We start from the raw sequence: 27,759 nt of genomic DNA, 5'->3' as shown, positions 1-27,759 counted from the left end.
AAAAGACATCTACTCAGAAAACTACAGGACGTTGAAAAAAGAGATAGAGGAAGACATAAACAGATGGAAGAACATACCATGTTCTTGGATTGGGAGAACAACATCATTAAAATGTCCATACTACCCAATGCAATCTATAAATTCAACGCACTTCCCATTAAAATGCCAACGGCATATTTCACAGATCCAGAACGAACTCTCCAAAAATTTATCTGGAATAAAAAAAGACCCCAAATACCTGCAGCAATCAAGAGAAAGAAGAACAAAGGAGGTGGGTTCTCAATACCAGATATCAAGCTGTATTACAAAGCCACTGTTCTCAAAACTGCCTGGTATTGGCACAAGAACAGACATATAGATCAATGGAATAGAATAGAGAGCCCAGAAATTGACCCAAACAAATACGCTCAATTAATATTTGACAAAGGAGGCAAGAACATACAATGGAGTCAAAACAGTCTCTTCAATAAATGGTGTTGGGAAAATTGGACAGATTCATGCAAAAAAAAAAAAATGAAACTAGAACACCAACTTACACCATACACAAAAATAAACTCAAAATGGATAAAGGACTTAAATGTAAGAGGGGAAACAATAAAAATACTAGAGGAATCTAATGGCAACAAAATCTCAGACATATGCCTACGCAATTTCTTCACTGATACAGCTCCTAGGGCATTGGAAACTAAAGAGAAATTAAACAAATGGGACTACATCAAAATAAAAAGCTTCTACACAGCAAAAGAAACCATCAACAAAACAACAAGATAGCCCACTGCATGGGAGAACATATTTGCCAATGTTATCACCAATAAGGGTTTAATCTCCAACATTTATAGGGAACTCATACAACTTAACAAAAGGAAGATAAACAATCCAATCCAAAAATGGGCAAAGGACCTAAATAGACACTTTTCCAAAGAGGACATTCAGAAAGCCAAGATACATATGAAAACATGCTCAAAGTCACTAATCATCCAAGAAATGCAAATCAAAACAATAATGAGGTACCATCTCACACCTGTCAGAATGGCTATCATCAACAAATCAACAAAGGACAAGTGCTGGAGAGGATGTGGAGAAAAAGGAACACTCGTGCACTGCTGGTGGGAATGCAGACAGGTCAGCCACTATGGAAGACAGTATGGAGTTTCCTCAAAAAGTTAAGAATGGAACTCCCATATGACCCAGTGATCCCACTTCTAGGAATATATCCCAAGAATTTAGAAACACCAGAAAGAATATATGCACCTCTATGTTCATAGCAGCACAATTCACCATTGCTAAGATCTGGAAACAGCCTAAGTGCCCATCAGCAGATGAATGGATTAGAAAACTGGTACATCTGCATGATGGGATACTATGCTGCTGTAAAAAAGAAGGAATTCTTACCAGTTGCATCAGCATGGATGGAACTGGAGAGCATTATGCCAAGTGAAATAAGCCAGTCAATGAAAGAAAAATACCACATGATCTCACTCATTTATGGATAATTAAGACCATTATAAACTGATGAGCAAAAATAGATACAGAGGCAGAGCAACATCGAAAAGACTGTCAAACTACAGTGGGAAGGTTGGGGAGGGTTGGGGGGTGGGATGGGGGGTAAGAGATCAAGTGAAGGACTTGTATGCATGCATACGAGCACAACCAATGGACACAAGACACTGGGGGGCATGGGAGGCTAGGGGAGGGTCAAGGTGAAAAAAAAGGAGACATATATAATACTCTTTGTAATACTTTAAATAATAAAACAATTTTTTTAAAAAGTCTAAAAAAAAATAAGAGGTATCCAAATTGGAAAGAAGTAAAGCTGTTATCATTTGCATACACACACACACACACACACACACACACACACACACACACTTTTAGAACTAATAAATTCAGCAAAATAGCAGGATACAAAATTAATATCAGAAATCAGTTGCATTTTTATATGCCATTAATTAAATATCAGAAAAGGAAATTAAGAAAACAATCCCATTTACAATTGCATCAAAAGGAATAAAATACCTAAGAATACAATTTAAATAAGGAAGTAAAATACCTATACTTGAAAAACCATAAGAAATTAAGATACACGTAAGTAAAAAGATATACTATGCTCACAGATAAAAAAAAATAAGCAAGGTTAGTACCCAAAGTAACCCACATACTCAATGAAATCCCTATCAAAAATACCAATGGAATTTTTCACATAACTAGAACAAATAATCCAAAAATGTATACAAAACCACAAAAGACCCTGGATAGCGATAGCAATTTTGAGAAAGAATAAAGTTGGCAGTATCATGCTACTTGACTTCAATCTATACCACAAGGTGTTAGTAATCAGAACAGATGGAATTGGTATAAAAATAGACACAAAGATCAATGAAACACTATAGAGCCCAGAAATAAACCCATGCCTATATGGTCAATTAACAAAAGAGGCAATAATATACAATTTGGTAAAGACAGTCTCTTTAATAATTGGTGTTGGGAAAACTGGACAGGTACATGCAAAAAATAAAACAAGAGCACCTTCTTTTGCAATATCTAAAAATGAACTCAAAATGGATTAAAGACATAAATGTAAGACTTGAAACCATAAAAATCCTAGAAAAAAAACATAGGCAGTAAACTTTCTGACATTGCTTTTAGCATTGCTTTTTTGTATATGTTTCATCAAGTAAGGGGGAAAAAATAAAAATAGTTATAAAAATACTAGAGGCCCAGTGCATGAAATTCGTGCATGAGGTTGTGTGTCCCTCAGCCCAGCCTGCACCCTTTCCAATCTGGGACCACTTGAAGTACGTCCGACTGCCCTCTCACAATCCAGGACTGCTGGCTCCCTACTGCTCGCCTACCTGCCTGATTGCCCCTAACTGCTTCTGCCTGCCAGCCTGATCACCCCCTAACTACTCCCCTGCCAGCCTGATCAATGCTTAACTGCTCCCCTGCCAACCTGATTGCCTCTAACTGTCTACCCCTGCAGGCCTGGTCGTTCCCAACTGCCCTCCCCTGCCGATCCAGTCACCTCTAACTGCTCTCCCCTGCAGGCCTGGTTCCCCCCAACTGCCCTCCCCTGCTGGCCTGGTCACCCCTAACTGCCCTCCCCTGCAGGCCTGATCGCCCCCAAACTGCCCTTCCTTTCAGGCCTGGTTCCTCCCAACTGCCCTCCCCTGCCGGCCATCTTGTGGTGGCCATCTTGTATCCACATGGGGGTGGCCATCTTTGACCACATGGGGACGGCCATCTTGTTTGTTGGAGTGATGGTCAATTTGTATATTACCTCTTTATTATATAGGATCAAGTACAGCATAGGAAAATAGTCAATAACTCTGTAACAACTATGTATGGTGTCAGATGGGTATTAGACTTATTGGGGTGATCACTTTTTAAGGTATATAGTAAATGACTAATTTAATAGATTGTATACCTAAAAGTAATATGATATTTTATACCAGCTGTAATTGAAAAGTATTTTTTTGTTGTTGTTAATACTCCCCGAGGATATTTTTCCATTGATTTTTAGAGAGAGTGGAAGGGGTGGGGGAGACACAGAGAAATATCGATGTGAGAGAGACACATTGATTGGTTGCCTCCTGTACATGCCCTGACTGAGGCTGGGATCGAATTTGCAACCAAGGTACATGCCCTTGACCAGAATCAAACCTGTGACCCTTCGGTCTTCGGGATGACATTCTCTCCATTGAGCCAAACTAGCTAGGGTGAAAAATATTTTTAAAAAGAAGAAATTATGAAGGTGGTTGGACTATTACGACTTTATGCATATATGAATAATACAGGTACTGAAATAACCTGTAGTTACTTCTTATAGTTTCTTCTTTTAAGGAATTCACTTAACATTGTGACAGGTACTGTCCTAAAAGCTTTCGATATCATAGTAAACAAAGCAAAGATCCTTACCTTCATGGGCCTTATTTTCTTAGGGAGACAGAAAGCAAGTGTAATTAAGTAAATTTTATTGTAAGTTATAAGATATTAAGTTCTACAGGAGAAAAAGCAGGTAGGACAGTTCAGGACTGTTGGTGAAGTCAAAGATAGGAATTATTAAGTTAACATTTAACAAATATTTGGCCGAAACCGGTTTGGCTCAGTGGATAGAGCGTCGGCCTGCGAACTGAAGGGTCCCAGGTTCGATTCCGGTCAAGGGCATGTACCTTGGTTGCGGGCACATCCCCAGTAGGAGATGTGCAAGAGGCAGCTGATCGATGTTTCTCTCTCATCGATGTTTCTAACTATCTCTCTCCCTTCCTCTCTGTAAGGAATCAATAAAATATATTTAAAAAAAATATTTGAAAGAAGTGAAGAGATTAATTAAATAGAGAAAGTTACTTAGATATCTATCTGGTTGAAGAAATACCCTAAAGTACCCTAGAAGTATATTGGGTATATTTGAGGAATAACAAGAAAGCCAGTGTGAGTGAGTAGTAGAAGATAGGAGGTAAAGGATAAGCAGATTAGTTGAGCATTACAGGCATCCTAAAGAATTTGGCTTTTACTCTGAGCAGATGAACAGCCACAAGTGTTGTGAATGGAGGGGTAATACCTAATAATTGATTAATGAAAACAGTGGAAGTTGGGAATCTCCAATAAGTAGTGTTTCCAGATCTATTCCAAAATGGTTAGTTGTACATGGAAGTGGAGTACATGAAAGCAATACGCACCTCCTCCCACCACCAACCCGGAATAACAGCTAAAATTTAGAATAATCAACCTAAATATACAACAGAAGGACACCTGAACAGGAGTATTACATCAAAGGGCTGAAAAAAATTAAGCTACACAGAGACTGATAAGAAGGGTGGAGATGCAAAGAGGCCTGGTCCCTGCACCCAGGCAGGGGCAGCAGTGGTGAAGCTGGAGAAATATTGAAGCTGCAAAAGCTCCCACAGCGGGGTCCATAAATCAGAACAAGAAGTCTGCATAGCATCTGGCAGCAGGGACTTTGTCCACTGGAAAGAGGAGGGAATCTGTTTGAATCTCAGGTAATCTCCTTAAGGGCTAACAAATGGAATCACCCTTGGGCACTCACCCTTGGCTCTTATAGAGGGAAGGAGACTCGGGACATACAGAAGCCATAAAGAGAAGATCTGGGTGGCATAGCTCTGGAAATCTGAAAGATAGTTTTTTGTGGTCCTGGTCCTGAGCCCTGAGTTGCCATCTCCTAGGGTCCAGCACGTCTATTCTTACAGCACAACTCAGAGCTTGGACATTTGATGTGATGCCCTCAAACATGTCAGGGCACTGCAGGGATAGAAAAAAAGGCAGGTATCTCTCTCATCCCCAAGAGCTGGCACCACCTCACACAGAGGGAGCAGCCTTGATATTTTCCTCCAAGCCCCCTGGTACCTTCCTGCTGGTGCAGCCTTGCAGGGCAAATGGGGCACAACTCAGAACTGGGACATCTGGAGCACAGCCTACTTGGAACCTCCCTTCAGGATTTCTGATGAGGTGCTGCCAAGCTAGCTCCCCTCCCAAGGGCCAAGGACTGGTGCCACCCCAATCAATGGATGGATTGGATTATTTCCCATTTTTTTAAAAAAATATATTTTTTTATTTCAGAGAGGAAGGAAGAGGGAAAAAGAGGTAGAAACATCAATGACGAGAGATAATCATTGATCGGCTGCCTCTTGTACGGCCCCACTGGGGATCAAGCCTGCAATCCTGGTTATATGACCTGTGGCCTCCTGGTTCATAGGTTGACACTCAACCACTGAGCTATGCTGGTCAGGCAATGATAGACTGGATTTGTACTCCCAAATACTGCTGGCCCCATCCTGCTAAGCTCATATCTGCAGAGAGAATGGGGCACAATTCAGAATTGGGACATTTGATGCAACCTACTCAGAGCCCTCCAGTAGGTTCTTTGGTAGTGTGCTGCAGCTCTCTCCCCTCAAAAGAGCTGGTGCCATCCTAAGTGGAAGGCTACCCTGATCTGTTCTTCCAAGTCCTGCAGGGGTATAGAGAGCAGGGAAAGCCCAGTTGGTCCCATCCAGGTAGGCTCAGTTTTGAGGGAGAAGGAGGCTCTACTCAGAGCTGGGATATTCAGAGCATATCTACCTTAAAGGTTCTAGTCCAGGGCTTAAGCAGGAGTGGCTACAGAACTAAAGGTAGTGCAGCTCACCCCCTTCCTGTGGCACAGTTGGTACCACCTTAAAAAAAGTCTTTCTCCATTTATTTTCCCAAGTCCCAGTGAATCTATTCTGTCCTTTTGAACTTTCACCTGCAGTGAGGACAGCAGACTACACCGAAACTAAACCTGTGGTGCACTCCTCCTGGGGGAGATAGAGTTGGAGACTCAGGTACTGAGTCTGAATGGTATCGCTTGGGAATAGGGGCCACATTCTCTCCATTGAGTACCAGACCATGCTGCCTCAAACTAGGGGAGCCACTAACCCTGTGTGTCCAAGCTGGTCACCCTGACACACCCAGCCTGAGTCTTGTGGATGGGTCAGTGGGGCATGGCCAGCTTGGGCCCACTCTACAGCCTTCCTGTGTAAGACTCTGGGGGAATTCCAGGCAACATCAATGGGGTACCTTGGTCTTTTATAGATGTGACCCCAGTTCAGAGCTCCAGGAACACAACCAGTCTACACAGATTGGCCCCTCCCATGCACTGCCAGGTCCAGTAAATGCAGACACAAGCAGTGAACAGTGTGGAAGCTCCAGACATGTAGCCCCAAACCATTACCCACAACTTCTGAAAGTGAGCTGAACCTCAAATCCACCCAAGTGGAACCAGAACCAACACAACCAGTGGTGGGCTTCAGAAACACCAGAGTGTGACCCAATCAGCCACACAAATGACACATACAAAGGAATAATTCAGAAGGCACCAGATTCTTCTATGAGCAATTCTGCCTTGGGGGCAGGCCATGAACAATATCTCATATACCCTGATCGAGGTTCACCCTTATTGCCACCCAGCTTGAAGGGTTAATTCCATCCATGAAAGGTTCAAGAGCATACATCAGGACACAATGACAATAGAGGGTGCACATGACCCACAAAAAACATTCCTAAGTGTGGAGCATAGACGATCAGGAAGATTGTGCCACTGAGCCTAGCAAGACACTTCAAGACTACACCTGCAGAGGAGCTTGCTCACAGTGGTCAGGTTGAGCCTAAGGCAGCCAGCCTAAAAGTTGATCCCACTCACAAATAGGCCAACAGCAATCAAGACCCAATTACAACAGAAGGGCCCATATAATCTACACAAAGATATTCCAAGTGCAGCAAGCTCAAGAGAGCAAGGAGACTGCACCACTGCATCCTATAGAACACATACTCCATAAGGCCACCCATGAAATGTGGAAGTCATAGCACTAGTATCTAAGACATATAAAAAACACAAAGAGACAGCTAAAATGGGTATACAAACTAATAATCCCCAAATGAAAAAGAAAAATTCTTCAGAAAAAGAATGAAATGAAATGGAAGCAAGATGTTTATCAGACATAGAATTCAGAGTAATGGATATAAGGATGCTCAAGGAACTTAGTGAGAACTACAGGAATCTTCATGGGAACTACAAGAAACTCATTGGGGACTACATCATCATGAAAAAGAACTTAATAACCATAGATAAAAATCAGTAGGAAATGAAGAATACCATATCTAGCATCAAGAATACCTTCAAAGAAATAAAAACCAGGCTGGACAAAGGATCAAATCAGCAATTTGGAATACAAGGTAGAAAAAACAACACCACCAGTCAGACCAACAAAAAGAAAAAAGAATATAAAAGAATGAGGATAGTTTAAGGGAACTCTGGGACAACATACACATCATATAAGTTTCAGAAGGAGATGAAAGTGAGCAGAGTATAGAGAACCTATTTGAAGAAATGATGACAGAAAACTTCCCTAACCTGGTGAAGAAAAAAGTCACACAAGTCCAGGAAGCACAGAATGTCCCTATAAAGATGAACCCAAAGAAACCCATTCTAAGACACATCATAATTAAAATGGCAAATGTTAAGAATAAAGAAATAATCTTAAATGCAGCAAGAGAGAGAGACAGAAAGTTACCTTTAAAGGAGATCCCATTAGACTGTCTGCTGATTTCTCAACAGAAACACTTCAGGCCATAAAGGAATGGCATGAAGTATTCAAAGTAACAAAAAGCAATAACCTGCATCCAAGACTGCTCTTCCCAACAAGGCTACTATTCAAAATTGAAGGCAAAATTAACAGCTTCCCAGAACAACAACAGAAAGGGTTAAATGAGTTCAGTACCATGAAATCAGCATGGCAAGAAATGCTAGAGCAGCAGTTCTCAACCTATAGGTTGCGACCCCTTTGGGGGTCGAATGACCCTTTCACAGGGGTCGCCTAAGACCATCAGAAAACACATATATAATTACATATTGTTTTTGTGATTAATCACTATGCTTTAATTATGTTCAATTTGTAACAATGAAAATACATCCTGCATATCAGATATTTACATTATGATTCATAACAGTAGCAAAATTACAGTTATGAAGTAGCAACGAAAATAATTTTATGGTTGGGGGTCACCACAACATGAGGAACTGTATTAAAAGGTCGTGGCATTAGGAAGGTTGAGAATCACTGTTCTAGAGACTGCTTTAAGAAGAAACAGAGAGAGAAAAATAACATTAAAATAAAGGAAAATAGCAATAAATAAGTACCTGTCCTATATAATAAAAGCCTAATATGCAAATTGACTGAATGGCAGAATGACCAGTAAAACGACCAGTTGCTATGATGTGCACTGACCACCAGGGGCCAGACACTCAACACAGGAGCTGCCCCCTGGTGGTCAGTGTGCTGCCAAGGGGGAGCACTGCTCAGCCAGAAGCTGGGTTCACGGCTGGCGATCACAGCAGTGGTGGTGGGAGCCTCTACTGCCTCTGCAGTAGTGATAAGGAGCAGCAAGCTGAGTGGTAAGGAACAGCAAGCAGGCAGGCAGCGAGGAGCAAGGGGTCCTGGACTGCGAGAGAGTGAAGGCTGGGCTGAGGGACTCCCCCCAACCCCCAGTGCACAAATTTTGTGCACCGGGCCTCTAGTCAATAATAAACTTAAATGTAAGTGGATTAAATGCTCCAATCAAAAGATATAGGGTGGCTGAATGGATAATAAAAACATGACCCATGTATATGCTCTCTACAAGATACCAACCAATGAACAAAAGACTCCCACATGATGAAAGTGAAGGGATAGAAAAAAATTCCATGCAAATTGAAAAAAAAAAGCAGGGGCAGCAATACCTATATCTGCCAAGATAGACTTCAAAACAAGGCCCATAATTAGACAAAAAAGCTCACTATATAATACTGAAGGGGTTGATCCAATAAGAGGATATAACCCTGCTAAATATACTAGTATATGCACTGAATATAGGCAATTCTAAATATATATATATCACTTTTTGAGGACTTTAAGGGAGGGATCTAAAGCAATATTAGTAGTAGGCGACTTTAGCACTCCAACACATCACTGGATAGATCTTACAGAGAAAAAATTCAACATGGAAACAGAGACCCTTAAACAACACACTAGATCAGATGGATTTAATTGATATTTATAGAACACTTCACCCCAAAGTTGCTGAATATACATTCTTTTCAAGTGCACATAGGACATTCTCAAAGATAGACCACATGTTAGGACACAATATAAGTCTCCACAAGTTCAAGAAAATGGAAATCATAACAAGCATCTTCTCTGATCACAATGGCATGAAACTAGAAACCAACTACAATAAAAACACTCAAAAACATTCAAACACATGGAGGCTAAATAGAATGTTATTAAACAACTAGAGGCCTGGTGCATGAAAATTCGTGCCCCTGGGGGGGGGGCGGGTCCCTCAGCCCGGCCTGCACCCTCTCACAATCTGGGACTCCTTGGGTAGGGTCCCTAGGCCTGTCTGAGATCAGGGCCTATCAGGGCTTTCCTTTCCCCAGCTGCAGGCAGCTGGCCCTGCCCCTGCCGCTACCACTGCTTGCCATCTGTGCAGTGCTGCACCCTCCTCCCCTGCCACAGGTTGCCTCCCTCTGCAAGCCACAAGCATGGAGTGTGATGGCTTGGCTGGCCTGGGCCTCCCTCTGCAGGGCAATTGCTGGCCAGCCGCACACCTGCCACAGAGTCGCCGGCCAGTGGCCTGGGTCTCCCTCTTTTTTTTTTTTCCTTTTCTTTTCTTTTTTCTTTTCTTTTCTTTCTTTTCTTTTCTTTTCTTTTCTTTTCTTTTCTTTTCTTTTCTTTTCTTTTTTCTTTTCTTTTCTTTTCTCTTCTCTTCTCTTCTCTTCTCTTTTCTTTCTTTTCTTTTCTTTTTTCTTTTCTTTTCTTTTCTTTTCTTTTCTTTCTTTCCTTTCTCTCTCTCTCTCTCTCTCTCTCTCTCCCCCCCTCTCCCCCCCCCTCTTTCTTTTTTAAGTAAGAGTAATGTTTACTGAGTGATACAGAATTGAGTACTATGAAGGATTTACCAGGATGGAAATGTACTGCACCCTGCCCCTGACACCCCCAACACCCAGAGACAGTACTTAGAAGTTACACACAATGGCCATAACTGCTGAATATCTGTAACAAACAAATCATAGCATATGTATACTATATCACATTGAGTGATTAGAGAAATCCATTTATATATTGCTTGTATAAAATCTTTTTTTTTAAATATTAAAAAAAAACACACATAAAAAACATGTGCAGCTGAAAACCCTGCCAGGACAGCCAGTCTGTAAACATTCAGTGAGTATGTGCTTTGGAAGGGCACCCGTGCCTCATGCCCACAGAAACTCCAGCAGGGCCGGTGAGGGAATGTCCCGGCTGCCACTCCAGGCAGGACTGAGTTGGACCACAGTGGGTGGGTACAGCAGGGCCTGGCACTGTGCCCTTCTCCAGCCTTGCATCAGGATCAGGGTCAGGACTGGGAGCAGGCAGATTGCAGTTTCACTCTGAGTTCCATACTCAGCCTAATTTTGGTTGCAACTCATGGCTTTTCCTGGCTGCTTGGAGGTCCTTAGGGTGGGTGCCCTAGCAGAGAGGCTGGAGAAGTGCCCACAGCTACCTGGTTGGGCATCTCTCCTGCCCAGAGCCTCTGTTCTGCTGCCTTCAATCCTTCCCCCAGGCAGAACAAGCCCCCCTCAGGACTACTTTTGTCTCAGCACTTGGTCCTGCATTTCATCAGCCTGGGTTTCTTCCCCTGGTGTGGCTGATCTGAGTTTCACAAAAAAGCCCGGCCGATGCTGGCTGTGCTGAGCCTCATTGAAGAGTTTTTCATGCAGCAAGGAGGAGCCCTCTGGGACCCTCCTCCTCCTGCCTCTTTCCATCTCCTCCTTCTCCTTCTCCCAGCCTATGGTCACTTCTTCTCCAGCTACTCCAGCAGTGGATTGCCTTCTGAGTCCGGGGTCTTAATGCTGTCGGTCCTGACAATGCAGGTGGGGCGATGCCAGTTGAGCATCAGATGAGCTGCTGCCACTCCTGCTTCAGCTCCTCCATCTGGGTTTTCAGCTCCACATTCATGAGTTCCAGCCACTCAGACAGATCCCCACTGCAGAAACCCCTTCTGCTCCTTCTTCTTGTTCTGGCATGGGGCTGCTGCCACTTTGTTCTTTTCCTGGCGACTTTTCCTCCACTCCTCTTCCTCGTCTAGCTCACTTCACAGGTTGAGGCCTCTTGCCCAGTTTCACCTCCAAGAAGTGCAAAGGGGTGATCATGGCCCCAATGTTGTGGATGTCAGCGTATTTCAGCTCCTCTGCAGTCAGGGCCAAGCTGGCGAGTCTGGTCAGGGGGCCGAGACCTGGTAGAGAGCCCGCAGTCATGGAAGGGTCTGGAATCTACCATAGCAGGATAGCATCATAGCAGGAGGAGTGGCAGTCCAGCCCTGCAGAAGCCGCGGGGGGAGGCTGCGACGCTGGGGCCTGGGCCAGGCTGCAGGCGCCATACCCTCTCAGGAACTGCCATGGCGCCAGCCCTGCCCTGCAGCGTCCACCACTGACAGCTCCTCCCATCACAGACGCTGAGTGTCCCTCCCACAGGCTGTGCCCTGGGTCTCCCTCTTTGAGGCGATTGATCACAGGGCTCTGCCTGCCTGCCTCATTACCCCTAACCATTCACCTGCCTACCTGATCTCCCCTAACTGCTCACCTGCCTACCTGATCTCCCCTAACTGCTCACCTGCCTACCTGATCACCCCTAACTGCTGGCCTTACCTACCTGATTTCCCCTAACCACTTGCCTGCCTATCTGACCGCCCCTAACTGCTGGCCTGCCTACCTGATCGCCCCTAACTGCTGGCCTGCCTACCTGATCGCCCATAACTGCTGGCCTGCCTACCTGATTGCCCCTAACCACTCTGCATGCCTGCCTGATTCCCATATCTGGTTGCTGGGGGGCAGGGCCATCCCAGTGAGGGCCTGTGATGGTTCTGGTCTCTGGTTGTTCTTATCGTTCTGCCATTATGGTCATTGGGCTTTTATTATATAGGATGATTGGCTTACCAATGAAACCAAGGAAGAAATAAAACAACTTCCTGGAAACAAATGAAAATGAACACACAACATCTCAAAATCTATAGGACACAGCAAAAGCAGTCCTGAGAGGGAAGTTCATAGTATTACAGGCCTGCCTCAAGAAACAAGAAAAAGCTCTAATAAACTATTTAACACTACAACTAAAAGAATTAGAAAGGGAACAAAAAGAGAAGTCCAGAGTAAGTAGGAGGAAAGAAATAATAAAATCAAAGTGGAAATAAATGACATAGAGACTAAATAAAAAAATTAAAAAATCCAAGAGCTGCTTCTTTGAAAAGATAAACAAGATTGATGAACCTTTAGCTATACTCATCAAGAAACAAAGAGAGAGGACCCAAATAAATAAAATCAGAAATGAAAGAGGTGAAGTAACAACTGACACCATAGATTTACAAAGGATTATAAGAAAATACTATGAACAATTATATGCAAATAAATTGGACAACTTGGGCAAAATGGACAAATTCCTAGAAGCATACATGTATCCAAAACTCAATCAGGAAGAAGCAGAACACCTGATTAGGGCAATAACAACTAATGAAATTGAAGCAGTAATAAAAATAAAATAAAAAACCTCCCAGCAAACAAAACCCCTGGTCCAAATGGTTTCATGGGGGAGTTTTACCAAACATTCAAAGAAGAACTAACACCTCTACTCCTCAAACTATTCCAAAAAATCCAAGAGAAGGGCACACTTCCAAGCTTTTTATGAGGTCAGCATTATCCTAATCCCAAAACCATATAGAGATGACAAAAAAAGTAAATTGCAGGTCAATATCCCTGATGAACATAGTTATTAAATCCTCAACAAAATATTAGCAAATTGGATCCAGCAACATATTAAAAAGATCACACACTATGACTAAGTGGAATTTATTCCAGGAATGCAAAGTTGGTACAATATTTGCAAATCAATAAATGTGATACACCACATAAACAAATTGGAAGACAAAAATCAAATGATCATATCAATAGATATAGAAAAAGCATTTGGCAAAATCCAACACCCATTTTTTATAAAACTCTCAGCCAAGTGGGAATAGAGGGATCATACAACAACATGATAAAGGCCATATATAAGAAACCTACAGCCGAAACCGGTTTGGCTCAGTGGATAGAGCGTCGGCCTGCAGACTGAAAGGTCCCAGGTTCGATTCCGGTCAAGGGCATGTACCTGGGTTGCGGGCACATCCCCGGTAGGAGATGTGCAGCAATAGATATAGAAAAAGCATTTGGCAAAATCCAACACCCATTTTTTATAAAACTCTCAGCCAAGTGGGAATAGAGGGATCATACAACAACATGATAAAGGCCATATATAAGAAACCTACAGCTAATATCATACTCAATGGGCAAAAACTACAAGCATTTCCCCTAAGAACAGGAACAAGACAGGGATGTCCGCTTTCACCACTCTTATTCAACATAGTTTGGGAGTCTTAGCAAGAGTGATTAGGCAAAAAGTAAAATATAAAAGGCATCCAAATTGGAAAGGAGGAAGTAAAATTGTCATTATTTGCAGATGACATGATATTGTACATAAACCCTAAGGACTCCAACAAAAAACTATTAGATTTAATAAATAAATTCGGCAATGTAACAGGATACAAAATTAGCATGCAGAAATCCATGGCATTTTTAAAAACAATAATAAATTCTCACGAAGAGAAACTAAACAAACAATCCAATTTATCATTGCAACAACAAAAAATTAAGGTACTTAGGAATAAACTTAACCAAGAAAATAAAAATCCTGTATTCAGAAAACTATAGGACATTGAAAAAAGAGATAGAGGAGGATATAAACAAGTGGAAGAATATATCGTGTTCATGTGTTGGTAGAATTAACATCATTAAATGGCCATACTCCCCAAAGCAATCTATAGATTCAATGCAATCCCTGTTAAAATACCAATGGCATATTTCACAAATCTAGAACAAACAGTCCAAAATTTATATACAAAAAAAGAAAAAGATCCTGAATGTCCTAGCAATCTTGAGAAAGTAGAATAAAATTGGAGGAATCACAGTACTGGATATCAAGCTATACTACAAAGCCATTTTAATCAAAACAGCCTGGTACTGGCACAAGAATAGGTATAGAGATCAATGAAATAGAAGAGAGATCCAGAAATCAACCCAAACAATTATGCTCAATTAATATTTGACAATGGAGGCAAGAGCATGCAATGGAGTAAAGACAGTATCTTCAATAAAGAGTGTTGGAAAAATTGGGGAGGTACTTGCAAAAAAATGAAACTAGACCACCAACTTATACCAGACACAAGAATAAACTCAAAATGGATAAAAGATTTAAATGTAAGTTGTGAAATCATAGAAATACTAGAAGAAAATGTATTCAGCAAAATATCAGACATCTCATGTAGTTAAATTTCCCCTAGGGCAGTGGTCGGCAAACTCATTAGTCAACAGAGCCAAATATCAACAGTATTTCAAAATAGACTCGCCCAAGCCAAAAACCGACTTCTGTGCATGGGCCACGAAGTTTCAATCGCACTGTATGTGCACCACACGTGGTATTTTGTGGAATAGTCATACTCAAGGGGCCAAAGAGCTGCAATTGGCTCGCGAGCTGCAGTTTGCTGACCACAGCCCTAGGGCAAGAGAAACAAAGGAAAAAATTTTTTAAATGGGACTACATCAAAATAAAAAGCTTCTGCACAGCAAAGGAAAACAGCATCATAATGAAAAGGGAACCCACTGTATGGGAGAACATATTTGCCAATGATACATCGGATAAGGGGTAAATTTCCAAAATATATAAAGAACTCATACAACTCAACAAAAGGAACACAAAAAAAATACAATTAAAAAATGGGAAGAATACCTGAATAGATAGTTCTCCAAAGAGGACAGACAAGTGGCCAAGAGACACATGAAAAAATGTTCAATATTACTAATCATCAGAGAGATGTAAATTAAAACTACCACTTCACATCTGCCAGAATGGTTATCATCAATAAATCAACAAACAAATGCTGATGAGTATATGGAGAGAAAGGAACCCTAGTACACTATTGATAGGAATGCAGACTGGTACAACCACTATGGAAAACAGTATGTGGTTTCCTCAAAATTAAATATGGAACTGCCATTTGACCCAGTGATCCCACTTCTAGGAATATGTACTAAGAAGCCCAAAACACCAATCAGAAAGAATATGTGAACCTCTATGTTCATAGCAGCATCCTTTACAATAGCTAAGATCTGGAAACAGCCCAATTGCCCACCAGTAGATGAATGGATAAAATAACTGTGGTGCATTTACACAATGAAATACTGTGTAGCTGTAAAAAAGAAGAATTTCTTACCCTTAGAGATAGCATTAAGGGACCTGGAGAGTATTATACTAAGTGAAATAAACTAGTCAGAGAAAGACAAGTATCACATGATCTCACTTATGTGTGGAATCTAATGAACAAAATAAACTGACAAACAAAATAGAGCCAGAGTCATTGACATATGCAATATACTGACGTATAGCAGAGGGAATGAAGTGGGTGTGGGGGGTCGGGAAGAAATTAACCAAAGAACTTATATGCATACTAGAGGCCCGGTGCATGAATTCATGCACCAGTGGGGTCCCTTGGCCTGGCCTGCGGGATCAGGCCAAAACCGCTCTCCAACATCCCCCGAGGGGTCCCAGATTGCGAGAGGGCTCAGGCCAGGCTGAGGGACCCCACCAGTACACGATTGGGGCTGGGGAGGGATGCAGGAGGTTGGCCAGTTGGGGAGGGACTGCAGGAGGGCTCCAGGGCATGTCCAGCCCATCTCGCTCAGTCCCCATCAGCCGGACCCCCGCAGCAAGCTAATCTACCGGTCGGAGCGTCTGCCCCGTGGTGGTCAGTGTGCATCATAGCAACTTGTTGACAGATCGACTGTCTGCCCCCTGGTGGTCAGTGCACATCATAGCAAGTGGTTGAGTAGTCTTAGCATATCATTAGCATATTACACTTTGATTGGTTGAATGGATGACTGAATGACCAGACACTTAGCATATTAGGCTTTTATTATATAGGATATGCATAACACATGGACACAACTAATAGTGTGGTGAAGTCCTGGGGAGGGTGTCAATGGGGGGAAAAAGGGGATGTCTGTCATATTTTCAACAATAAAGTTACATTAAAAATATATCCTATCTAATAAAAGAGAAACATGGTAATTAGCCGTACATCCGCTACCCTTCCCATTGGCTAATCAGGGTGATATGCAAATTAACTGCCAGCCAAGATGGCGGCCGGAAGCCATGCACTGAAGCGAACAGGGAGGCTTGCTTGCTCCAGTGACGGCAGATTCCAACGTTCCCCGCCTGACTTGCCAGCCTCTCAGCTGCAACTCTAAGCAACTATGTTGCAAATATAGAAGCTAAACAAAACCCCAGAAACCGGCTTTAGTCAGCCGGGCTTCAGCCAGCCGGACCGCAACATTGTATCAAATACATAAGGTAAACAAAGGCCAGAAACCGGCTTTCAGCAGCTGAGGCCTCAGAGCTAAAGCTGGCCCAGAATAAAAAAAAAAAGAAAAGAAAAAAAGGAGTGGTTGGGAGCTTCAGTCACCCGCCAGTCTGAAAACGGCCGTCAGCCCCTCAGCCAGACTGGCCAGGCACCCCAGTGGGGACCCCCACCCTGATCCAGGACACCCTTCAGGGCAAACCAGCCAGCCCCCACCCGTGCACCAGGTCTCTATTCTATATAGTAAAAGGGTAATATGCCTCCCAGCACCGGGATCAGTGGAGCAGCGAGGCCTCCCGGCACCGGGATCAGTGTGACAGGGGGCAGCGCCCAAACCCCCTGATCGCCCTGCGGCTCTGTGTGTGACAGGGGCGGGGCCACAACCTCCCTATTCGCCCTGCTCTGTTCGTGACAGGTGGGAGCTCCTCAACCCCCTGATCGGCCCTGCTCTGTTCGTGACAGGGGAAGGCGCCCCAACCCCCTGATTGCCCTGCGGCTCTGTGTGTGACAGTGTGCAGCGCCCTAATCCCCTGATCCGCCCTGCTCTGTGAGTGATAGAGGGCGGCGCCCCAACCCCGCCCCCCCACGGGCCCTGCTCTGTGTGTGACGGGGTAGAGCCATAACCTCCCCATCGGCCCTGCCCTGAGTGTGACAGTGGCGGCGCCCCAACCTCATGATCCGCCCTGCTCTGTGTGTGACAGGGGGCGGGGCCACAACCTCCCTATCCGCCCTGCTCTGTTCGTGACAGGGGAAGGTGCCCCAACCCCCTGATCAGCCCTGCTCTGTGCCTGATAGGGGGGAGCTCCCCAACCCCCTGATTGCCCTGCGGCTCTGTGTGTGACAGGGTGCAGCATCCTAACCCCCTGATTGGCCCTGCCCTTAGTGTGACAGTGGCAGCGCCCCAACCCCCTGATCGGCCCTGCTGTGTGTGTGACAGGGTGTGGCGCCCCAACTCCCCCCCACCCCACGGGCCCTGCTCTGTGTGTAACAGGGTAGAGCCATAACCTCCCCATTGGCCCTGCCCTGAGTGTGACAGTGGCGGCGCCCCAACCCCCTGATCGGCCCTGCTCTGTGGGTGATAGAGGGCGGCACCCCAACCCCCTGATCCGCCCTGCTCTGTGTGTGACGGGGGCGGTGCCCCAAATCCCCTATCGGCCCTACTCTGTGAGTGACAGGGGGGAGCTCCTCAACCCCCTGATGGGCCCTACTCTGTGCATGACTGGGGGGAGCTCCTCAACCCCCTGATCGGCCCTGCTCTGTGCATGACAAGGGGTGGCGCTGCAACTTCCCTATCAACCCTGCCTTGAGTGTGACAGGGGGCGGTGCTCCAACCCCCCAATTGGCTGTACCCTGAGCGTGACTAGGGGTGGCATCGCAACCTCCCGATCCGCCCTGCTCTGTGCATGACAGGGGGCAGTGCCCCAACTCCCCAATCGGCCCTGCTCTGAGCCCAACCAGGGGCTGCACCTAGGGATTGGGCCTGCCCTCTGCCACCTGGGAGCAGGCCTAAGCCAGCAGGTCATTATCTCCTGAGGGGTCCCAGACTGCGAGAGGGCACAGGCCGGGCTGAGGGACCCCCTCTCCCCTCCGAGTGCACAAATTTTTGTGCACCGGGCCTCTAGTATATATATAAATTGATAATTCACTGTAAAGATCTGTCTCTCCATTTTTTGAAGGAAAAATTAAGCCATAAATACATATGTTACCAACTTTAGAAAATAATAGACAACTTTACCTAATAAATTTGAAAATTTACATGAGAAGTAGAAGTTCTTAGAAAAAATAGCATAACTGCATGACTACAGGAGAAACAGAAAACATAGACTCTTAGAACAAAACAGAAACTGAATTATCAATTTCAATTATGTACACACACACACACACACACACACACACATCACAGGTCAAGATGAAAAAAGTTCTACCAAACTTTAAAAAGACAATGATTTACACAAGTCCTTCTAAGGAAGAAAAAGAGGAATACTCACAGACAAATTTTATGAGACTAGGGCAATCTTAAATCCAAAATATGACAAGAGTATGTGAAGGGAAAATTGAAGAACAACCTCAGCAATACACATAGATGTAAAAAACCTAAAGATAATATTACTGAGTAGCAACTAACGGTGAACAGAAAAGATATAAAGATGGGTTTGTATCAGGAATACAAGGTTGGTTCAACATTGAAAATTGTAATATGTAATTCACAACATTAACACATGAAAAACTAAAGAACATGTCTTAAAACTCAAAACTTTAGTAAGTAGAATTGAAAGGGTATTTGCTAAAAACCTGTAAACATCAGAATTATTAATAAAAAAATACTGAAGCATTCTCATTGAGACCAGAAGTTGACAAGTACTAGTACACCTGCTATCACTACTTTAGTTCATACCATACTGAAGATTGAAGACAGGTTAACAAAAACAAAAAGAAATTAAGGGCATAAGAATTTAAAATGAAGAAACTGCCATTATTCACAGATTACCTGCTCACAGAATAAAATCCAAAGAAATCTAAAATGTATTATTATTAGCAGGACAGCTTAGAAACGTTGCTGGATATAAAGTCAATGTATACAACTTAACTTCATTTTTACATACAAACAACAAATAGAAAATATAGACAACATTTAACATAGCATCAAAATCAATATGCCTAGGAATTTATCTAACAAAAGATGTGCATGGGTTTTATAGAGAAAATTATAAAACATATTGAATGAGACCTGGCCAGTTGGACTCGGTGGTTAGAGCACCTGCCTGCAGACCAAAGGGCACGCGCCCTAGTCAAGGGCCCGTACCTTGGTTGCAGGTTTCCCAGCCCTAGTAGGGGCACATGTGGGAGGCAACCAATTGATGTGTCTCTCTCAGTTGTTGAGGTCTTAATCTTTCTCTCTCCTCCTCTGCCCTCCCTTCCACTCTCTCTAGAAAGTAACGGAAAAAATATCCACAGGTAAGGATTAATTTTAAAACCTAAATAAATGGAGATAAATCATATTTACAAAGAGAAAAACTGGTATATAAAATAAAAAAATGAACAAATCAAAAGCCAATAGCTCTCTTGTTTTCTGGTAGAAATTGACAAGCCGACCCTAAACTTCATTTGGATGGCCAAAGGGCAAACAAAAGATTCTAAAGAACATAAGCAAGACATAGGCACTGACAATTTTCTATTTCTTACACTAAGAAGTAGGTTTATGGGTTTTTTGTTCTAATACTATTTAAACTACACGTGCATGCTAATATATATTTATGTGTGTGAGAGTTATTTAATAATAATTAATTTAAAATAATATATATTTAATACTATGATTCCACATCAAATTTTTTTCTCAGAAAACTGAACAAGGATATATATAAAACATGGGAAGAAGTAGTGATAGTTGAGTGGGGAGTGATATTGACAGAGATGTTTATAAAGACCCTGATTTTTTTCTGAACTTCAGTTTTCCATTTTATCTTAATGCTTCCTATCTGTATGAAAATCCTTCCTGTGCCACAAAGATAAACTCATAGTGCATGTTTTCTAGCTTCTGACCTGTGTTTTTGCTTAAGATCATCATCTTCCAGTTACCCAGATTCCTCTGCCTCTCACCTTTTTCTGTGAGTTTCCCATTTATGTCAGCTTTCTCTCCAGATATTCCATTTATAGCTATATCATAACTCTAGAACTAGCCTACTAATTATTTATTTATATAAGTGTATAACACCCTAGTATCTTGCAAGTACCTCGTTTAAAGTACAATTTCAAAATATGTTGATTAAAGGGAAAATAAACTGACCATTAAGAGAAAAATGAGGCATTTAGATGTATACTACTAGTAGCAGTAGTAGCTAACATCTATTGAGTTCATAATATGAGGTAGGAACTGTTCAAAGAATTTTAAAGTGTTACCCCATTTTACATATGATGAAACAAAAGCACAGAGAGGTTAGTAACTTTCCCCAAATTTTCCTGCATGTGTCAGGATTTCAACCTGGTACATCAGTTACAGCTATCTGTCCAGCTTAAAAGTTTATCAGATTAGGAAAATATTTTTTTAAAAGACTGAGAGAGGCTTATGAAACTGGGAAGAAACTGTACTCAGAGAATAGATAAGTGAGTTATTAGAAAGAAGGGGGCAAAATGTTAAAGGAGAGACAGTTATGAATAATAAATTGGGAGAACACCCTAAAAGGCCCTGAGATTCTACTAAGACCTAGAGCATTTGAGAACATGCCAACGAAGAAAAGTGATGGGGTGACACAAACAGAGCTGTACCCTGCAAAGGTTTTGCCTGCCTAATTCTTCTTCACCCACCTGAGCACAAGTCTTTTGCCAGCTCTTTCTTCACCATCCAGGGCTCTTTTCCTTGTTCCAACAATAATATCACACTTGGCTTAGAGAAACAAAGTCCTGCATATATAAAAAGAAACAGAATTTGGTCATGCTGTGGATATCTCAGAACTCACATCCAATCCTTTGTTCATCAAGGAAGAGACATGTATTCAAAGCATAGGGAAAATGAAGCTTCCAACATAGGTTAATAATAGACCTGTCCACTGCCAACTCCACAAATATTTATAAATCATTATTTGGTACAAGCAGTACACATTCAACCAAGCACTGCAGATGCTATCCAAAAAATCATAATGGTGGTAGCAAAGAGCCCCTTATGAATAGAAGCTTAATTCTTACCCAGTGATACCAAGATCCTGTAGTTCTCCAACATCACATTACTGTACAGATGCCTTTGAGAAGAATTTAGACAATCCCATTCCTCTTGGGAGAAATCTACAGCCACATCCCCAAAGGTCACCAACTCCTGAAGTGAAATAAGTGGAAGTAAAATAACCTCATCTCTTACCACACTTAACTCATTCATTTTGCCCCAGGCACAATGGGGTCTCCCTGATATTACAACCTCAAATATGTAAAGCATGATCCCCCTTAGGGCTTTTGTACTTCTCGGATCATTCTGTATAAAAATATCAATGCTCATGCCTCAGTTCTCTATTCACGAACCCTCGTTATTTTTCTTGATAGCACTTAATATTTTTGTTATTTATTGTCTGTCCCTCACCTCCACTACAATATAAGCTCCATGAGGGCAAAGCATGTTTTTGTTTCAGCCACTGCTGTATTCCCAGGTACAGAACAGTATCTGGCACAGGTGAGGTATTCAAACATGCATTGAATAAACTGAATTAATAAATGAATGGTTTGAAAAGTTTAGGAACCTGTAATAGGATTAAAAGTGGGACCAGAAAGTATATATTATATCTCTAAAAAATGTGGTAGACCACATTAAAATTCAAGTACTTCAATCAAGAGAACCTTACATTTTATGTAAAGGAATAGATGTTTCACTCATAATACTACTTCTGCCTAAATAGGTTGGGCAAAGTTCTTAAAAACTTGCAAGTCATGCTGATTCCAGATTTCTATAATGTGATCACTTGCTGATGAAATTAATATAATGTGTGTGTGTGTGTGTGTGTGTGTGTGTAAAATACATATTTTTTTTTACAAAATTGAAAGAGGTAAATCTGTCATGGCAAGAAAAGACTTCATTATTGGTCATTTGAAATAATTTTGTCATAGTTAAAGAAACTCTCTCTGCCAAATAAAAACTCTTGCCCTGACCGGTTTGGCTCAATGGATAGAGCGTTGGCCTGTGGACTCAAGGGTCCCGAGTTCGATTCTGGTCAAGGGCATGTACCTTGGTTGCGGGCACATCCTCAGTGGGGGGCGTGCAGGAGGCAGCTGATCGATGTTTCTCTCTCATCAATGTTTCTAACTCTCTATCCCTCTCCCTTCCTCTCTGTAAAAAATCAATAAAATATATTTTTTTAAAAATAAATAAAAATAAATAAATAAAAACTCTTAAAGTGTTTTTCACCACTCAGTAACTTTTATTCTTAATTATATGAAGTAGTTTGTGAATTTTGCCCTCTCTTTTCTGCCATTAACATATCTCATATGTTGCAGAAACATTCTTGTTAAGACTTTGGTTCATATGGTATATATGCTTTCAAAAAATGTCTTTTTTAGTTTATATAAATACAGGGTGTCCCAAAGCAATATATACACACTTTGAATGATTATAAAGTCATTTTCAAAATTTAAAAGAATCTACAGAAATGAATAAATTTTTTGTCCTATGCCTGTTTTGAAACTGATAACTGTTCTGGTCCAGGCACTGCTGATAAAATGAAACAATGGAATTACAAACATATGAATCATTTTATTCATTATTTATGCAACAGAAAGACACCTAGTTTTATGCCTCATGAAGTCAGACTATATCAATCACACTATCCCTCATTTCAGTTATCTACCAATTCCTGGTAGATACCAAGTTTCTGTCATTCCTTGAACATATGGCTCACTGTCACTCTTCCCAATGCTATTCCTGTTATAATCTTTGGTCATTTCAATACTCATAAAATAATCCTCACAACAGCCTGGCCTCTCAGTTCTCCAACCCCCTCTCCTTCAATAACGCAGTCCTCTACACTTCTAAAGTCACACTTCCATCATAATGCCCAGACCTTTACATTGCCAAACCCTCCATAATCTCAACTCTTTAACTCTGACTTCCATCTTCTATATTCCAACTTTAGCTCTATGGTATCCCAATTAGGATAATTTTTCATCCCAACTGAACCTACAGATCATTGATCTTGCCATGTTTTCGCTGCTCTTCATCCCTGCATACCCGCACTTCCTAGCACAACCATTTGTTATAATCATCCCATTCATTCATCCTCAGCTTACTTGCTCCTTTCTCACCTGGTTTAACCATAGCCATTTCTCAGCATATACTCCATTTCTATACAGTACACAAGTAAACATACTGGAGAAAATCATACCAACCATACTAACTGGTCTCACTTTAAAGTCATGATCACTAACCTCAAGTAGGCCAAAATGCTACCTACACAATATATTTTTCTAGTCCATGTATTCTACTATTCTCCTAAATGACCATTTAATACTTTCTCCTCTCCTCAAATCTTTGATATCTCCTCCCCCATTCTTATTTTTAGTTGGTAATCTTACGTTCTGTTCCACTAAAAAAAAAAAAGCCATTTTAAGAGAATTTCCACAAACTCCCACAGCATCTATACATCTACCTGCACCTGTGCCTATATACTCTTAACTTGTTCCTGTTACTATAAATGAACAGCCTGCCTTCCTAGCAAATGCTAACCTCTCCACTTGTACACTAAACCTCAGCTCCTCTGACCTACTCAAGTAGTGTTCCAGCAGTTCTCTCTTTCCGCTTTTTCACCTTCAAGTTTCCATTTCTACAGAATCAACATCAGCCTAAGACATATACTCATCTTTAAAAAACTTTGTCCACCAGTTTCTCCTTCAGTCACCACCCATTTCTCTTTTTTGCTTATAGCTAAACTATTTTATAAAGTTGTCTATACTTTTATTTCTATCCCCACCATGAAGAGGAATTACATAATATAACCTGTGTAACAGGATCACTTCAGTTACTCTGTTGAGAACAGACTAGAAGAGAGTAAGTTAGGAGAGTATAGCAATGATCTAGTTGAGAGATGATGATGTGACCAGGAAAAAAAAAGTGTTGGTATTAAGAAGTGGTCAGATTCTAGATATCTTTTGAAGGTGGAAGACTTCTAGCTTGAGCACTTCAAATAAGGAATATGTAAGAATTTCCCAATTGGTTTCCCTGCCTCTATCTTTGTCACATTAGGTTTAGTCTAAGTCAGCGGTTCTCAACCTGTGGGTCACGACCCCTTTTGGGGTCGAACGACCCTTTCACAGGGGTCGCCTAAGACCATCGGAAAACACATATATAATTACATATTGTTTTTGTGATTAATCACTATGCTTTAATTATGTTCAATTTGCAACAATGAAATTGGGGGTCACCACAACATGAGGAACTGTATTAAAGGGTTGCGGCATTAGGAAGGTTGAAAACCATTGGTCTAAGTAGCAGTAAGAGTGATCCTATTAAAATGAGAATCAGATCATTTGATTTCTGTGCTCTGAAACAGCCGTCGCCAACCAGCGGTCTGCGGACCACTGGTGGTCCATGAGGTCAGAAAGGTTGGCAACCACTGCTCTAAAACATCCAAAGGCTCGTTTCATTCAGTTTGAGATATCTATTAAATAATCAAATGAAGATACTAAGTAGGTAGTTGGATATACAAGTCTGGATTATAGGAGAGAGGTCTGGTGTACAATTTGGAAGTTATTGGCATATAGATGGTATTTAAAGCTGTGAGACAAGATAAGATCAACAAAAGAGTGACTGTAGACAGAGCACAGAGGAGGACCAAGGATTAAACCCTCTTAGTTAATAGGTACTTATTAAAAATTTGTTGAATGAATGCTTGGGCAGAGACTAAAGAAGTTGGTCTGTATCTGAGGGAACAGCATTCCAGGCAGTGGGAATAGCAAGTGTAAGGCCATGAGTTAAGAATATATCCAACTCACTACAAGGAAGCTAGTATGGCTGGAACCAAGTAAGTTATAGACAGGGTGAGAAAAATTAGATGAGGTCAGAGGGCCAGATTATGTTGGGCCTTGTTAGCCAAGGGAAATACTTCAGCATTTATCCTGAATGGGTAAAAATCCATTGGAGAGTTGTAAGAAGTAACATTGCCGAAACCGGTTTGGCTCAGTGGATAGAGCGTCGGCCTGCGGACTGAAGGGTCCCAGGTTCGATTCCGGTCAAGGGCATGTACCTGGGTTGCGGGCACATCCCCAGTGGAGATGTGCAGGAGGCAGCTGATCGATGTTTCTCTCTCATCAATGTTTCTAGCTCTCTATCTCTCTCCCTTCCTCTCTGTAAAAAATCAATAAAATATATTTAAAAAAAAAAGAAGTAACATAATTGATTACACAGAAAAAGCTTCAGCAAAAGAAAAACTAAGGTCTGCTTATTTCATATAGCAGAACAATATTTCAGTAAAAAACACCAACTCACCTGGTACATGGTTTTAAGGTCAAGAGCCATTCTATCCTTTTTTTGGCTCTTCTGTTGGGAAATGGCAGTGTTCTTAGATGACTAAGATGGAAAAGAGAACATGAGAAACTAGGTTTTTCTTGCAGCATCCAGAATCACCAGCCTAAGGTTTGAAGCTTCTCTCCTCCTGTAAAGAGAGGAGCTCCTGGTTAGCAAGGCTCAGTGGTTAAGCATGAACCTATGAACCAGGAAATCACAGTTTGATTCAGGGTCAGGGCACATGCCTAGGTTGTGGGCTGGATACCTGGTGTGGGGCATGTAGAGAGCAGCCAATCGATGATTCTCTCTCATCATTGATGTTTCTCTCTCTCCCCCTTCCTTCCTCTCTGAAATATATATATATATATAAATTATATATACATATATATATCTTATCTAATAAAAGAGAAACATGGTAATTAGCCGTACATCTGCTACCCTTCCCATTGGCTAATCAGGGCGATATGCAAATTAACTGCCAGCCAAGATGGCGCCGGCAGCCATGCACTGAAGCGAACAGGGAGGCTTGCTTGCTCCAGTGATGGCGGATTCCAACGTTCCCCGCCTGACTTGCCGGCCTCTCAGCTGCAACTCTAAGCAACTATGTTGCAAATATAGAAGCTAAACAAAACCCCAGAAACCTGCTTTAGTCAGCTGGGCTTCAGCCAGCCGGACCGCAACATTGTATCAAATACAGAAGGTAAACAAAGGCCAGAAACCTGCTTTCAGCAGCCGAGGCCTCAGAGCTAAAGCTGGCCCAGAATAAAAAGAAAAAAAGGAGCGGTTGGGAGCTTCAGTCACCCGCCAGTCTGAAAACGGCCGTCAGCCCCTCAGCCAGACTGGCCAGGAACCCCAGTGGGGACCCCCACCCTGATCCAGGACACCCTTCAGGGCAAACCAGCCAGCCCCCACCCGTGCACCAGGTCTCTATTCTATATAGTAAAAGGGTAATATGCCTCCAGGCACCGGGATCAGCGGAGCAGTGAGGCCTCCCGGCACCCGGATCAGCGTGACAGGGGGCAGTGCCCAAACCCCCTGATCGCCCTGCGGCTCTGTGTGTGATAGGGGGCGGGGCCACAACCTCCCTATCCGCCCTGCTCTGTTCGTGACAGGGGGGAGATCCTCAACCCCCTGATTGGCCCTGCTCTGTTCGTGACAGGGGAAGGCACCCCAACCCCCTGATCAGCCCTGCTCTGTGCCTGATAGGGGGGAGCTCCCCAACCCCCTGATTGCCCTGCGGCTCTGTGTGTGACAGTGTGCGGCGCCCTAACCACCTGATTGGCCCTGCTCTGTGTGTGACAGGGTGCAGCGCCCTAACCCCCTGATCGGCCCTGCTCTGTGTGTGACAGGGTGCAGCACCCCAATCCCCTGATCGGCCCTGCTCTGTGGGTGATAGAAGGCAGCGCCCCAACCAGCCCCCCCCCCCCACGGGCCCTGCTCTGTGTGTGATGGGGTAGAGCCATAACCTTCCCATCGGCCCTGCCCTGAGTGTGACAATGGCGGCGCCCCAACCCCCTGATCGGCCCTGCTCTGTGGGTGATAGAGGGCGGCGCCCCAACCCCCTGATCCGCCCTGCTGTGTGTGTGACAGGGTACGGAGCCCCAACCCCTCTGATGGGCCCTGCTCTGTGTGTGACAGGGTACGGAGCCCCAACCCCCCTGATTGGCCCTGGTCTGGGTGTGAAAGGGGAACGGAGGCCCTACCCCCCTGATAGGCCCTGTTTTGTTTATAAAATGGGGTACCTCCCCATTCCCTGATCCACCCTGCTCTAGGTGTGAAAAGGGTTTTTTTTTTTT

At 42.8% G+C, this 27,759-nt stretch overlaps 1 protein-coding gene across 1 annotated transcript in view; it reads right to left on the bottom strand.

Moving 5' to 3' along the window:
• ZNF570 (zinc finger protein 570) overlaps window positions 1–27,759 on the bottom strand; it is a 103,753-nt gene that overhangs the window by 7,648 nt on the left and 68,346 nt on the right. The window contains exons 3-5 of the mRNA XM_023760592.1: window positions 25,946–26,111; window positions 21,670–21,796; window positions 21,292–21,387 (exon numbers count right to left, since the gene is read on the bottom strand). Coding sequence (XP_023616360.1) covers window positions 21,292–21,387; window positions 21,670–21,796; window positions 25,946–25,975 — 253 coding nt within the window. The 5' untranslated portion in view covers window positions 25,976–26,111. The remainder of the gene's footprint in view (window positions 1–21,291; window positions 21,388–21,669; window positions 21,797–25,945; window positions 26,112–27,759) is intronic.

This window comes from Myotis lucifugus, unplaced genomic scaffold (assembly GCF_000147115.1).
Source record: "Myotis lucifugus unplaced genomic scaffold, Myoluc2.0 scaffold_185, whole genome shotgun sequence".
Classification (NCBI taxonomy): domain Eukaryota; kingdom Metazoa; phylum Chordata; class Mammalia; order Chiroptera; family Vespertilionidae; genus Myotis; species Myotis lucifugus.
The sequence above is the reverse complement of the archived record's forward strand: the minus strand, read 5'-3'. Positions and strand labels throughout refer to the sequence as shown.